Consider the following 15,005-nt stretch of genomic DNA (forward strand, 5'->3'; position numbering starts at 1 on the left):
TAATTTGATCTCACTGTGTTGCCCAGGGTAGTTTTGAATTCCTGGCCTCAAGTGATCCTCCGATCCTCCGCCTCGGCCTCGGCCTCCCAAAGTGCCGGGATTGCAGGTGTGAGCCACAGCGCCTGGCTGGGGGTTTTAAAGATAGATTCAAGACCGTGCACGCAGCTTCGGTAAGCGGCGGCAGATACGACACCGGGAAAAGGCACTTACTAAGAGTCACCCGCCCATCTTAGGAGTTATTCGAATGCAGCCATCAGTCTACCCGGTGGACTCAGGTTCCTCCTGTTTTGCTGTGGGTCACTGGACTCCAGGGTGGCTTCACGTAGACACACCACATCACGCGGCTTGTCCCCGAAGACGGCTGCCACGGCACTTACCTCTGAGTGCGCCGAACCCAGACGCTGACGTCGCAGAGCCTCACAGCAGGAACTGTCTGTGCTCATCTGCTTGAATCTAAGACAGACTCATCTACAGAGGTGAAGTGGCACCTAGACAAGGGCCTTTGTGAAGATAAGTTGCTGAGGAATATTTCTAGTGGCCCGTTTTGGTCAAAATCATGCTCCAGTAAAAAGGAATGAAACTAAAATAGCCGTCAGGTTAAACACATTATTCTCTCACAGCAGCATTATTCTGTAAAATAGGCTTTTTGTTTTAATTTAGTGCAAAATATTTTAAAATGTGTATACCTTATAATAAACTAAATCATACGCTGAAGCTGTTAGTTTTTTCTGTCTTTTTTTTGAGACAGAGTCTCACTGTCGCCCTGGGTAGAGTGCCGTGGCGTCAGCCCAGCTCACAGCAACCTCCATCTCCTGAGCTCGAGTGATCCTCCTGCCTCAGCCTCCCAAGTGCTGGGATTGCAGGCCTGAGCCACCGCGCCCAGCCTGGAGCTGTTAGTTTCTGTCAAAAGAGCTAGTTGTGGGCAGGTTGCGGTGGCTCACGCCTGTAATCCCAGCACTCTGGGAGGCCGAGGCAGGAGGATCGCTCGAGGTCAGGAGTTCAAGACTACCCTGAGCAAGAGCGAAACCCCGTCTCTACTAAAAATAAAAAGAAATTATCTGGCCAACTAAAAATATATATAGAAAAAATTACCTGGACATGGTGGCACATGCCTGTAGTCCCAGCTACTCAGGAGGCTGAGGCAGGAGGATTCCTTGAGCCCAGGAGTTTGAGGTTGCCGTGAGCTAGGCTGACACCATGGCACCTAGCCCGGGCCACAGAGCAAGACTCTGTCTCAAAAAAAAAAGAGCTAGTCGTATACATTTATGTCACTCGGCTCTTCTAGCACTGATGACACAGACGCCATAACCTTTCAAAGAAGTGCCTTTATTTATTTACAGGGCTTAGGAAAGGAAAAAAGCTCTAGAAAAAGGAAATTTCAAAATAGGTCTTCAGCAGGGGCCCAGGCAGAGTGAGTGGCCTCGACATGTCCAGGTTGGTGTCACTTCCATGTTGTGAGGACGGTTCTCCCCGAGTCTCTCGATCGACCCGCTTTGGGCCCCAGCGACTGGCCCGAACGACTCCGCAGCTCTCGGTCAGCCCCGTCACCCTGGGCCAGTTCCTCGTCGTACCTGGAAACAAACAGCCCCAGGGTCACAGTGAGCTCCCTCAGAGGCAGCGGCAAGAAGTGCTGCTGTGTGGCAAAGGCGATGTCACCAGACAAGCAGCCTGACCAGGTGCTGGCTCCCCCGCCCTGCCTAGCTGCAGCCCACCAGCCCACCCCCCCCAAACACCACCCGAGAGCACAGCCGTGCTGGGTTGTTACTGTGGACAGTCCTCCCTACCTGCCCTCCCTGCAGCTGGCATTTTATACAGGCCACCAGATCAAATCTGGCAGTGACACCAAAGGAAATGAGCGACGACACCGCATCAGTCCAGGGTAGCGAGAGGCAGAACTCACTTTGCACACAGCACCTGCGCACAGGGGTGACTGACCCCATTTCAGACTCGGAATGGGGGTGTGAGTGACCTGCCAGGAGGGGACCAGGACAAAGACAGGCCCTGCAGTTCACAGGGCACAAGACCTGGGCATTGTGACCCAGGCCACCCCTCCCCGTTATCTTTAACTGCCTGTTTCCCAATCAGCGTCCGTGCCTCAGGCCGCGTGAGTGCTGTGGAGATGCCGTGTGGGGAACACAGCCTGGCCTTTTGCGTGGGAGGAACTGTCCCAGCACCTCTGCTCTCCCGGCCCCAGGGGTCATGGCATCCGGGCAAGTCCCTGGCCTTTCCCGATGGGGAAGGGCCCCCTCCCCTGGGTCCCCGAGGGCGGTGAAATGCTGCCTGCGCCTGGTGCAGGCCTTGGTGCAGAGCAGGCTCCGATGAGTGGGGCCACCCACCCCACGGTGACTTCACAGCACCCTGCAGACTCAGACTGCGGGCGTCAGCACCCCCCCCGTCTGAGGAACCGGGTCCTAGAGGCTTGCTCGGTGTCCCTGGGTCCCACAGCCGGTCTGTGGCAGGGTTAATGTCCAGGACTCCTGACCCCGAGTTCAGAGCTCGTCCTGCAGCAGAGTATAAAGGGCATTTCTGCCCACTGTTAGAGTGCAGCCCTGGGTGTGACACGCTGACCATCCTGACTGAGGACCCTCAGTTACACACAGACGTTTATATCAAACACAAAAGGACTCAGATGCTCAGTTAGGCTGCATTAGCCAAATGCTAATTTTGCTGACTTCTAGAAAAGGGTGTAATTCTGTTATATGTTTATTTCCAAAATCAGAACCTGCATGTTGAATGGGGTACGGGTCAGACACGTCTGAGGCTGAAGAATGCATTTTCCTGGCTCACAGTAGGAGTGAGGAAATAAACAGAAAGAACGTGTTTTCCACACGGGGGTTCTGGTGGCAGACGGACTGAAAGGGAAGCAGGCCCGTGCTGTCGCGCGGCAGACGCTCCAGGGACCACTGCGCTGGGGTGGGGACGTCAGGACGACATGAGGGCCCTGCTTTCCTCCCTGGCTCTCCAAGGAGAGACGTGGCCACAGTCCCCATGACACAGCAAAGCTGGACAGAGGACGCCCCAGGGACACTGACGGCTCCACCTGTGGGGGCTCTCCTGGTCAGACACCCCTACCCCAGGGACTGCTGGAGCCCCCGGACTCCGGTTCCTATGTTATCTCGCTCCCGCCTGTCCCTGCCTACGGTACTGACCCACGGCAGGGGTGACCACCCGCCTGGCTCGTGGTCGCCCCCAGCAGCCTGCTCCAGGGCAGGGAATGAGATCGCGGAATGGGTGGAGAAAAGGACCACATGTGGGTACCAGTTTACTGAGCGTTTGTGCCGGTCTGTGTTGCTTGAAAAACAAAACAAACAAAACGGAGCATTTGGCGGCAGCTGACACCCAGGGTGGGCTGTTCCCAGGGCCGGTCTGGCCACTCTCTGAGCTGATGGACAGGAGGACCAGGCAGAGCCAGGACGGGTCTTCTAAGTTCCTACTCTCGCAGGCTTCTCTCCTGGGTTTTGACAGGCAGAATCTAGTCACAGTTAGGGTTCCGGACAGTATTTTTTTAAAAAACTGTGAACGTACAGCCAACATTTCAGAAGCGGGCCCTGGAGGCAGCAGCTGCAAAGCACCAGGCCTCGTGTCGCCCGCGCCAGGGCCGCAGCAGAGCGCCTGCTCCCGGGGCTGGGCCGCGCTGTGGCCTCGGGCGCACGGGCTCGCACTGCCAGCTTCCTCCTGTGTGTGCGGCCCACCCCGAGGGCACCCCTCCGATGGGGGCTCTTCCCAGTCAGCACCACCCCCTCTGCGGCAGGAGGCCACACCTGAGGACAGGCACGGGAGACTCTGACAGGTCACTTGAAGCGCGGGGGAACGAGCCCCGCGGGGGAGAGCTTAGGGACCGCCGGTCTACACAAGAGCCTCCCGTCAGCTCACAGACGTCGGGGAGGATGGCTGCACGGACCGGGGAGGGGCCACCTGTCATCTCTTCATCTCAAAGCAGTGAGGCGCGTCTGCCTGGCCCACTCCCTGGAGGAGGCCACGGCTGGACGGGGCAAAGGCTCCACAGGCTCCCGACAAGCCAGCCTCCCTGCCACCCTCAGCTGGACTAAAGAGGGGCCCACCAAGGCCCTCCTGTTCCCGACAAGTCCTGTCCCCACAGCCCCCCCACCACAGAGGCCCTGAAAACTGAGCCCCGAGGTCCCCATAGCAGCTGACGTCCCCCACCCTCACATCACCCTCATCGCCCTCGCTGCCAACCCCAAGCAGCTCTGGACACGCCCCAGTCTGCCCCCATCCCCAAACTCTTCCTCTGTGCACCCCGGAACTCTCCGCCCATCACCAGCAACCCCGAGGCCTCTGCCTCAGCCCTGCAGGCCCGCCGCGCCTCCTGCTCTACCAGGCTCCCGGTTCTCCCCACACCCGCTGGCTCCTCGCAGCCCCTCGTGGGGGGCTGTGTGCTCTCCACACGCCCGGGCTGGAGGGGCCTCCTCTCTAACAGCTCCCAGCGACTTCCCAGGCAGGTCGGCACCATCACTCCCTGTTTCCTGTGGTCACCTCTGACCCTCCAGGTCCCTGCCCCTAATTCCTCAGAGATTCAGGTTCCTGGTTCCTGGTTGTCGGTGACAGCAACAATCCTTCCCCCGGCTCACTTCCCCAGAGACCTAGGACTGCCCACCAGCCGGGCCTTGTCCCTGCCCCGCTGTCCCCCTCTGCCATTACGGGCACTCCTGTGCCCTGTCTCTCTCATCATCCTCCTTGCCCGCAAGCCCCCACCCCGGTCATTCCCAGCCCAGGCAGCTGACCATGGCGGAGGGAATGATCAACCGCACTGACTGGGGGGCCTGAAGTTCATGACCACCACCCTCTGCAAGAGGCCCCAGCACTGCCAGGAAGCCCCACACACTTCCCTTCTGAAGTCACCTTCCACCTTCTCCTCCCTGCCCCAAATGAGCCACTGCGCACACTCGTCAATAGCCCACGTCACCTGCAGCAGAGGTGGGGGCGGCTGGGTGTGGGCCCAGCGTCCAGGGCCTGTGTTCAAATTCTCCCGCCAGCAGCGTCTGCCAGCTGTGAGCCTGAGATCTGTGCGTATATATGAATTTCACTAAATATTTCTTCCTTTGTTTAAAATTTTAGACGGAATGCTCATTTTTGCTTTGACAGAAGTATATAAGTGTGATCCTGACACGCCCACTGTCCTCTTTTCCCTGGCTCTCCACCCCCCGCCCTCGCAGCAGCCACGCTGACGCATGCGTGTCCCTCCATGTGGCCCCACTCGGCCACGCGCACGGCAGTGTACACACATGGCGCTCTGAGCTGTCTGTTTTGTAAGGATTATATCACATACCCTTTTCTGCAATCTGTTTTCCCCCCCAGCCTCCCAGGCCCCGCAGTATAGCTCTACGTCAGTCTGTTTGACGGCCGCCCGACAGCCCATCGCAGGAACGGGCCACACTTTATTCAACCACTGCCCTCCCGACGGGCTCTCACTCTGTTCCCACTCTTGTCACTACAAACGTGCCACTGAACCGCCATAAGCCTTTGTTTCCACATCTGTTAAATGGAGCTAATATCCCCGCTTACTTCACGAGGTCACTAGGGACAGTAATGTGACAATGTGCGTAGAGCACTCAGCACAGTTCTTGGCACGTGGTAAGCCCTCAAAGATGAGCTCTATTACCATTTTTTCCTTCCCATTCTGTAAGGCAGATCTTCTTATCCCCATTTAAAGGTGTACCGACTGAGGCTCAAACAGTGGCAGTGAGCTCCTCACTGTCACCCGGCTCCGAGTGGTGGAGGCAGGGCGTGAGCAACCCACGAGAGACGAGCGCCCCGCCCACCCTGCTCCGAGCTGTCCCAGCAGCCAGCGCAGAGCCTGGCATGTGGCAAGTGCCTCAGAAACACTGATTTCGCAGGAGACTAGACAACGGTAATGCTAGCACCCAAACTGCTTTTCTGCTGCCTCGTGATCTAGCCCATAATGTCATCAATAAATAAAACACTCTGCCCAAATAAGGTGAGTCCACATATGCCCAGAAAACCCAAATGGGACCTTGGCATACGTCACCCTGACACACAGAAGGACAAGTGCACAGTCCCACAAAAACTTACAGAATTTCGTAATTGCCAAGAACTTCCTTTGGGGGGGACTTGTTCCATTTGCAGTCTGGAATTTCGCCGTTAGGGACCGCGATGTTGAGGGTGTCATTAATCAGGTTATACTTAAGGATCCGGTCGTTGGCAGTGCTGGAGGTGAGAGACGGGGATGCGTTGACCTGTGACGGGAGAGACCACGGTTCCCGCTCGCACCGCTCGCTCCTCCGGGATGAACGTGCGCCGCAGGAGAGAGCGCCGGCTACAGTTCAGATAAAGTGTCATCATTTGATACTGTTAACATCTGTTTTTTTTTTTTTTTTTTTTTGAGGCAGAGTCTCACTCTGTTGCCTGGGCTAGAGTGAGTGCCGTGGCGTCAGCCTAGCTCACAGCAACCTCAAACTCCTGGGCTTAAGCCATCCCTCTGCCTCAGCCTCCGGAGTAGCTGGGACTACAGGCATGCGCCACCATGCCCAGATAATTTTTCCTATATATATTTTCAGTTGTCCAGCTAAGTTCTTTCTATTTTTAGTAGAGATGGGGTCTCACTCTTGCTCAGGCTGGTCTCGAACTCCTGACCTTGAGCGATCCTCCTGCCTCAGCCTCCCAGCGTGCCAGGATTACAGGCGTGAGCCACCGTGCCCGGCCAATACTGTTAATATCTAATACTTTCAGAGCAACTTGTACAGGAAGCATTTTGTGACCTACTTTTGTTAGTTGTTCAAAGAAATATAAATAATACTTAAAGACAGGATTAGGATTTACAAATCAGCTATCACGTAAATGAAAATTCTGGGTCAACACACATCACAGATATAATTTCAGCATTTACCTGTGTGATCAGCTCTGTCCTAAGTAGCAAGAGCCGCCTAGAGGTTTGCTAGGACCAGTGAACCGAGGACCCTGACCATGCAGCAGTGTGGGGTTTAAGTATGGTTATAATTCCTTGCTTGGCTGAGAGAGCTACCTCACCAATAAAGCAGCATTCGGACCCAAATGAGCAACCCGCCCAACACATGGAAAGTAGGTCCCACAAGCCCTCTGGGAAGCTAAGCCGCGTCACAAAGTCCACATGTTCAAATGCAGACATTCACTCCAAGGAGCGTCCCCAGGCCCTCAGGCACCACCTAGTCACTCGTGTACTTTAGGCAGACCGTTCCGGTGACTGCGGTCAACTGCCTGGTGAGCTGTTCCGGGCCGTGGAGACTCGGGCAGCAAACGTGCAAAGCTGTCCAGGCTGCTCCGGTCAGACTGTCTCTGTGCTGCCGCCCGCAGGGGCCTGACATGCACAGGGCCAAGGAACTGCATGGATCTCAGCTGTCCCCAAAATTACCACTGAGTATATCACAACGCTGTAATTCTTCTTATGAATATGCAAAGTTAAGAATTATTATATTAAGAAGTAATATTCACAATTAATATCCTAGCTCATCAAGGAAAGTGTCACTTCCTTCGAGTTACTCTATTTAAGATGGAGGACACGAAAATACAAATGTTGCATATCTACTCCCCCTCACACACACACAGCTTCGGCAGCGTGACAAGTACGTTGCCTGGACCATTATGGAACCAGCTCGCTCTCTGATAACTTCGCTCTTCCAGCATCTTCCTGCAGCGGGTTCCTGCTGACTTTCCCTACAACCTACTATTGGAGACTCTGGTGTCCTGGCTCAAAATGTGACCGGGCTGAAGAGCTTGAGCCGTCCACCTCCAAATCAGCAGGGAGATAAACCAACAAAGCTAGAGTGCCTTTGCTTTGATGTCCCAGAGGTGTGAAGCTCTTCCTCCTCGCTGTGTCCTCTCAGAGGCCTGAACTTCCGCCTCCTGGCTTCAAATCAACCGCAGGGCAACCTTAGCGAGGTCGGTTTGAAGTCTGGGCCTCAGACAGGTGCACCTGTGCCCACTGCTGCAGATGCAGCATCGGTTTCCAGGCTTGGCACCAGGAAAAGGTGCCACTAAACAGCCAGGGTGGGACTGGGCACAGTGGCTCACACCTGTAATCCCAGCACTTTGGGAGGCCGAGGCAGGAGGACGGCTTCAGCCCAGGAGTTTGAGACCAGCCTGGGAAACAAAGTGAGACCCATCTCTGTAGCCCCAGCTATTTGGGAGGCTGAGGCGGGAGCACTGCTTCAGCCCAGGCATTGGAGGCTGTAGTGAGCTATGATCGCACCACTGCACTCCAGCCTGGGCCACAGAGCAAGACTCTGTCTCTAAAAAAACAAAAACAAAAACAAAAACAGGGAGGGTATGCAGTGTGTGCACTTCGCTCTTTCTGGAACAGCCACCACTGCAACCTCTCTCCTTGAAACAGGCAGATGAACTGCTTGTCAACTACGCCCTCACATATGCCAAAGAACCGCACGCCCCGCATCTCTGGATAGCGTGCTGCCGCTGGCCAGGGGCTTCCAAGTTTGTGAGCTCCTTTCCTGGATAGGAACAGTGCCCCGCATGGGGACAGGGCAGGGCCCAGGGACAGGGTGTAGGACTGAGGGAGCCCACACTAGCCTGGAAGCACCCTGGAGGCTGGGGCAACACGGCCACCAAGCTCATGTGAAGGTGGGCCACAGCCCCCTCTCAGTGGGTGGGGCTCCCGAGAGGTGAGAGAGCCGGGTGCCCTCAAACTTCAACCACCAGCAAACTGTCCAAGCTGGCCAGGGGACTGCCAAGCCCAATTCTGGGCAGGAGCATATGGAGGGGCAGGGTGGGGGTGACCGGGTACAGGTGCTGACACAGTTACCTCGATCAGCCAGGGCTTCAGCTTGTCGTCGATGATGATGTCGTAGCCGTAGCATTCAAAGCAGTGCTTGTCGTTGTTCATCACCGGCTGCAGAGACAGTGACTGGCGGGTTACACAGCCAGTGTCCGAGGGCACCGCTGAGACCAACACCTCAGGGACCAGCAGGCCCCTCCTCCTGCCTGCCTGTGGCCAGGGCTCCCATCCTCCACCCCCAAAGACCTCCTGCCCTCCCTCCCCTTTTCCTCCCCGGGGCTCAGGGACTGAGCACTGTCCCCAACCTGCCGGCGGGAACCAATGGGGCAGTGGCTGGTGTCTCGACACCCCACTCTTCAGACCACCAGCACCGAGCACCTCCGTCAGCGCGAGACTGTCCTCCGAGGGGACAGACATCCGGCCCAGGCCCGGAAACCGGCAGGCAGGGCCTGTGCCGCCTCAGCACAGACAAACACTGGCCCCTCCAGGGCGCCTGCTACCCCTTCTGGCCCAGATTGTGAACCTGTTCCCAGGGACAAAGGTAAATCTGTCTACTCACAGTTCTTGAATTTCCTTTGTAATTTTCAATTCCATTTAACCTAGATAGACCTTGGAGAAACTGTTCTCCAGGTACGTAAGAAACACGAGCTGCCTGCTTAACATGCAGATTCCCGGGCCCTGCCCAGCCTGCCTGGATTCGAACCTCTGGCAGCGGCCCAGCAGGCAGTTTTACACGCTCCCCGGAGATTCCGTGCACCCCAGTCAGTGAGCCGGAGACGGGGCAGTGAGGCCTTTCCATACATTAGTGCGCGTGTGGACTCCGCTCCAACAAGACACTTGGTTAGCTGGAAACTCCTCAGGGGGCCAGGGCCAGGGCCAGGGCCATCCTTCTTACTGAGGGAGGAAGGCCAGGCTCTGCCGGGCTGTTTCCTCACATAATTGAGTGCAATTACATTTCCACTGAAAGCCTGGTGTCCTAACCCCTGCCAGCGCCCAGACCACTGTCCCCAAAAGTGTCTGTAAGACAGGAAGTTGCTAACCCACCTGTCATTCCCCAAACCCTGGTCTGTTTCGCCCTCCAAGCACACTGATCCTCCTAGACCGTGGCTCTCAGCTTCCCTGTCTCGCCTGCTGCTCTGGGTCCGGGCCCCCGTGGTCTGAGACCCCATCTCCCGTCCCGCACCAGGCCCCTCTCACGTGCCTGTCTCTCCATCTGCCTCGCTCTAGATTCTCTGAAGACAACACACCTGGTAAAAACCGGGTGATAAAATGTTTGCTAAGTGAATAAAAATAACAAATAAAGCCCTGCTCCAAAGACCTGAAAAGCCTTAGAAATCGAACAGCTTTTCAGCTCAGGAGATACAGTGGCTAGAAGGCCAGAATAGAGAACACGGATTTTCTTGACTAAACAGCCAACTTTTTCTCAAAGTTCTGTCAATCCAAGGGAAACTAAAGTGGGCCAAGCAGGGGACGGAAAGGGCTGGTCTAATCAGGCACAAAGAGTCACATAGTCACGTGTGTTAGGGGATTAACAGCACTGAATTCTTCCCAACAGTTGAATTAATCTCTACAGAGCACTTGTTCATATAGCCACCCGAGACACTGGTGTCATGGTCCCCATTTCACAGATGAGGTGCCTGAGGGTCCGAAAGGGTGGGTCCTGGGGCAAAGTCACCCGTCGGGCCGTGGTGGGGCCTGGCCTGAAACCGCACGGGGAAACCAACCGCCGCAGGGACGCCGGCTGCCCGGCACTGGGCGCAGTGCTCAGCGAACATTCCTTCCCCCACCCCGGCCTCGGGAAAGGTGTGCACCTGCTTTAAACTACAAAACAAAACACGAATGCACACTGTGAACCAGCAAGCAAACAGAAGACGTGAGGTTAAGAAAAAAGAAGAGGCAGGATATTTCCAACCCTAAATATCTATGAAATAACAAAGTCAAGATGCCCCAGCTGGTCTGATGGTGGTGGGTTATCAGAACTTATTAACATGAGTGTCACTGAAGTTGGTATACAACGCCCCACTGCTAAATTTCCCTGGCTTAAAAAAAAACCAACATAAAAAGATGCCCCCAAATGAGGAGGCCACTGGAAGTCCACCTCCAAATACCAGTTCGTGCCAGAATAGTCACTACCGACTCAGTGGGTGTAGGTGGAGCTAATGGCGTCCAGGGGACTGAGCACTCCCGCAGGGCGCCGAGGGCCTGTGGCTACACCGGAGAGGCTGCCCGGCTCCCCTGGTGGCACCTGGCCGGAAGCTGGCCCCGTCCCTTCCTGAAATGACCTCAGCCTCTGGCAGACATGTAGGCAGCAAGAAGGTGAAAACAGGTATTTTTAGCAAAAGAACAGAAGCACCCCACTGTGGACACGTCTGAGAACCGCCCACACTCCCGCCACGCCCACACTCACCGCCACAGCCTTGAGGGACTGCACGATAATCCAGTGGATCTCGTCGAACAGCTTGCTGGTCACCTCCCTGCCACGGGTGCTCTCCAGGTAGAGCCGCAGGTTGCTCACAGTCCACTTGCCCCCGTGGATGTGGTTGTAGTCCTCCTGGCGGTGGAAGGGGGCGGGGTGGGGGTCCCCTCAGGCCACACGCCCCAGAGGAATCCAATCACTTGCTCTCGTTCCTCAAACATTTCTGGAGCGCCTCCTGGGCGTGGGGCAGGCGTCCCGCCAGGCAAACGGGACCCCCACCCGCGGAGATCTGGGCCTCCTAGTATGTGCATATTTTTAAAGCGCTCGGCTCCCCACATTCTCATAATCAATCATTCACAACTCACAGCACGTGCAGTGCGGTGCTGCCCAGACCGCCTCGGAGACCAAGGCGCTCGTTCTTCTAGCTGAGACCCTCCTGGGAGCTGCCCTGGGTCAGCTGGCACGACCTGGTGACTGGCTGACGCCTCCCTTGGGGACAGCTCTGCAGGGCCACCCCAGCCCCATGCACCGGGGCCAGCGGGGCTCCCCTGCAGCAGCACCTCGGCCTGACCCTCGTCTCCCGGGTCCGCTTTCCTCTCTCCTTCACAGGTGCCGCCCTGACACTGGGCCCCGTAACCTCCTGCACACTGATCTCTGCCCCCATCTCTTTCCTGGGGAAGCCAACCTAAGACAGCTGTGTCACACACTGCAGTTTAAAAGCACCACACAGGTATTTCTCCAACAACCTTGCAAAGCCGCCATTCGTCCCATGCTGCAGGCAAGACGACTCAGCTCAGAGAGGCCGTGATGGGCGCGAGCTCTCCCCCCGCTGGGATGGTTCTGGTGCCAGCTCAGTGCTCTTCCTATCTCACTGTCCCTGGAAATTAATTCTCCATACGCTGCTCGCCTTTGAAGGCAAAGAGCTAGAGAATTTCGTTTTCTAAGTATAAAGTTGAGAACTGTGAACCAAAACAAAACCAGCCAACTAATGAACAAACGCCACTGACTCAAAGCAGATACAAACAGAGAATTAATCATATTTTTTAAAAGTGCCTTTTTGGCTGGGCATGGTGGCTCATGCCTGTAATCTTAGCACTCTGGGAGGCTGAGGCGGGAGGATTGCTCGAGCTCAGGAGTTTGAGACCAACCTGAGCAAGAGCGAGACCCCGTCTCTGCTAAACTAGCCGGATGGTGGTGATGGTTGCACAATGTGAATGTTCTTAGAACTGTGCACTTAAAAGTGGTTAAAATAGCAAATTTTACATTACATATAATCTAAAAATAATAATCATGAAAAGGAAGGAAAAGTTCTAGAAACGTAAAGTATACACAGCAAAACACTGTCTTACACATGTGGAGATATAAAAAGCAAGTAAATATCTCCGGTTTTTTGCTCTGTAAGAACATTATTTTATCAATTATCTCAAAACAATTCATCAAATCAATCTGCAAACATCCACACATCTGGACACACCCTGCACTCTCTCCCCTTCTCTGCCTGCTGACCCTGGTCCTCCGACACCAGGGAGCCCTCACAGCCCTGCAGCAGGGTCAATCTGCCCATTCAAACCCCCACACCTGCACCTGTCCCAGCACTGAGGCCCCGCCCTCTTGTCACCAGCGGTCCTCTGCACTGCCACCTCCCCGGCTGGGGAGCACCCTCTTGCCAGCAGGGGTGCGGCTCATCAGCCTCACCAGGAGAAAGGGCTGCTTTACAACATCCCAGTGTTCGGCGTGACATCTATTCTTTATTCAATCGTAAAATGGAGCCGTGCGAAGCTTTCACTCAAGGCTAAAGCTTAGGTTTATCAGGGAAAGCACTTTCTCCCGCTGGAAGTGCAGCATTTACAGATAGAACCGTATGAAAAGCAAGGCCACTTCTAGTGCTTTGTGGAGGTGCCAAGCTAAGGTACTGCCTATGCTTGCTCCTCCTGGGGATTTAAAAAACTGGTTTCTGTTTCTTTTTTTTTTTTTTTTTTTTTGAGACAGAGTCTCACTCTGTTGCCCAGGCTAGAGTGAGTGCCGTGGCGTCAGCCTAGCTCACAGCAACCTCAAACTCCTGAGCTCAAGCGATCCTCCTGTCTCAGCCTCCCGAGTAGCTGGGACTACAGGCATGAGCCACCATGCCCGGCTAATTTTTTCTATATATATTTTTAGCTGTCCATATAATTTCTTTCTATTTTTAGTAGAGATGGGGTCTCGCTCTTGCTCAGGCTGGTCTCGAACTCCTGAGCTCAAACGATCCGCCCACCTCGGCCTCCCAGAGTGCTAGGATTACAGGCGTGAGCCACCACGCCCGGCCTGGTTTCTGTTTCTTATTGATGGAAATAAGAGACCCAGCCAAGCAGTCTCCCAAGAAGGCCCCTTCCAGTTTCAGTCTGGCGCCCCCAGATCAAGGAGGCTTGGCACACTCCGCGTGGTTCTCAGGGACACCAGCGCCGGTGGATTTGTGGCTGGTCAACGCCGTTCCACCCCAACGCCCACCACTGTGCTACATGCGCCCCCTGGCCACGAAGGCTCCGATGACCCTGCTCGGCCTTCGGGAAAGGCTGATGGTTTTGTGCTGTGTTGCCTGAAAGATCATTTCCCCAATTCCCATTAATAAAGTCCTGGCCGAGTCCTTCCTGTTCTACCCTTTAAGAGCTGTGCCAATGACCCCTGCTTGGTTTGCTCTCAGGAAGGCCTGGCACGTGGGTGAGCACAGTCAGCCCACATGGAAGCCATTCGGCCTCGGTAAACAGTAGCTGAAGTCGTCCCAGGACCAGCAAGGTGAATCCCTGGCTTCCATGGGGAGACCTGAGGCCTGGTGGGCTGGTGACTTGCTCAAGTCACACAGAGGGAAGCCATGGGCCTAGGATTGAGCCCAGCCTGGTCTGACCAGACTCTATAGCAGGTTACTCAGAAAAGCTCATTTTATACCAATACTCACTCTCTTAACTCCTCAAATTATAAAAAAGACGGGGCATTCAAGGCTTCCATTAAAGCAAGATTCAAATACGAGGAAGAGCCTTTCACAAGGAAAAGAGACCTCCGGCATGTGTTGGGACTAGATTAGAACCCCGGACCCAAACAGGGCCCACAAAGCTCTGTGTGGCCACCCTCGCCGGCCTCTGCTGCTCCCTCTTGGACCACTGCCCTTGCGCCCGGGGCTCCAGCCACCCTGACTTCCCTTTGGCTCCTGTGGTGCTCCTCCCTGCCATGGGGCCTTGGCACACGCCACACCCCTACTCAAGCTCTTCCCCCATCTCCTCCGGATCATCCCTGCTCGTACTTCAGATCCCGGCTCAAACACCACCTCTGCGGGGAAGCCTTCTCCAACCACCGGACGAGGGGATCCTTTGGTTCTACGCTCTTCTAGGTGTGGCTTCCCTACCTTCAGAGCAAGCAGCTCAGTTTGTAATTACGTTCATCAGTGTGATTATCTGATGAATGTCTTTCCCCCAGAAGCTCTGGGCTCCATGACATTAGCTACCAAGACAGTCTTTGCCCATCACTGTATCTTACTTAGAGTGGGACCAACTCGTACAGGTGCTCAATGAGTACAGATGCTCCTCAATTTACGATGGGCTATGTCTCCATATACCTGCCGTAAGTTGAAAATATCGTAAGACAAAAATGCACTTAATATACCTAACCTACCAAACATCACAGCTTGGCCTAGCCTACCTTAAATGTGCTCAGAACACTTACAATGGCCTACAGCTGGGCAAAATCACCCAACACAAAGGCTATTTTATAATAAAGTACTGACTCTTTCATGTAATTTAGGGAATGCTGTACTGAAAGTGAAGAACACACTGCTGCACGGGTACTCGAAGTACGGTCTCTACCGGATGTGCATTGCTC

General features: G+C 55.0%; 1 protein-coding gene across 1 annotated transcript in view; it reads right to left on the minus strand.

Annotated features, from left to right (window-relative positions):
• Nucleotides 1-1,358: 1,358 nt before the first annotated feature.
• The window catches only part of TTLL1 (TTL family tubulin polyglutamylase complex subunit L1), a 33,558-nt gene continuing 19,911 nt past the window's right edge, over nucleotides 1,359-15,005 (minus strand). Inside the window, exons 7-10 of the mRNA XM_069490353.1 lie at nucleotides 11,151-11,294; nucleotides 8,771-8,857; nucleotides 6,052-6,215; nucleotides 1,359-1,571 (exon numbers count right to left, since the gene is read on the minus strand). Coding sequence (XP_069346454.1) covers nucleotides 1,442-1,571; nucleotides 6,052-6,215; nucleotides 8,771-8,857; nucleotides 11,151-11,294 — 525 coding nt within the window. The 3' untranslated portion in view covers nucleotides 1,359-1,441. The remainder of the gene's footprint in view (nucleotides 1,572-6,051; nucleotides 6,216-8,770; nucleotides 8,858-11,150; nucleotides 11,295-15,005) is intronic.

This window comes from Eulemur rufifrons, chromosome 16 (assembly GCF_041146395.1).
Source record: "Eulemur rufifrons isolate Redbay chromosome 16, OSU_ERuf_1, whole genome shotgun sequence".
In the NCBI taxonomy this organism is placed as follows: domain Eukaryota; kingdom Metazoa; phylum Chordata; class Mammalia; order Primates; family Lemuridae; genus Eulemur; species Eulemur rufifrons.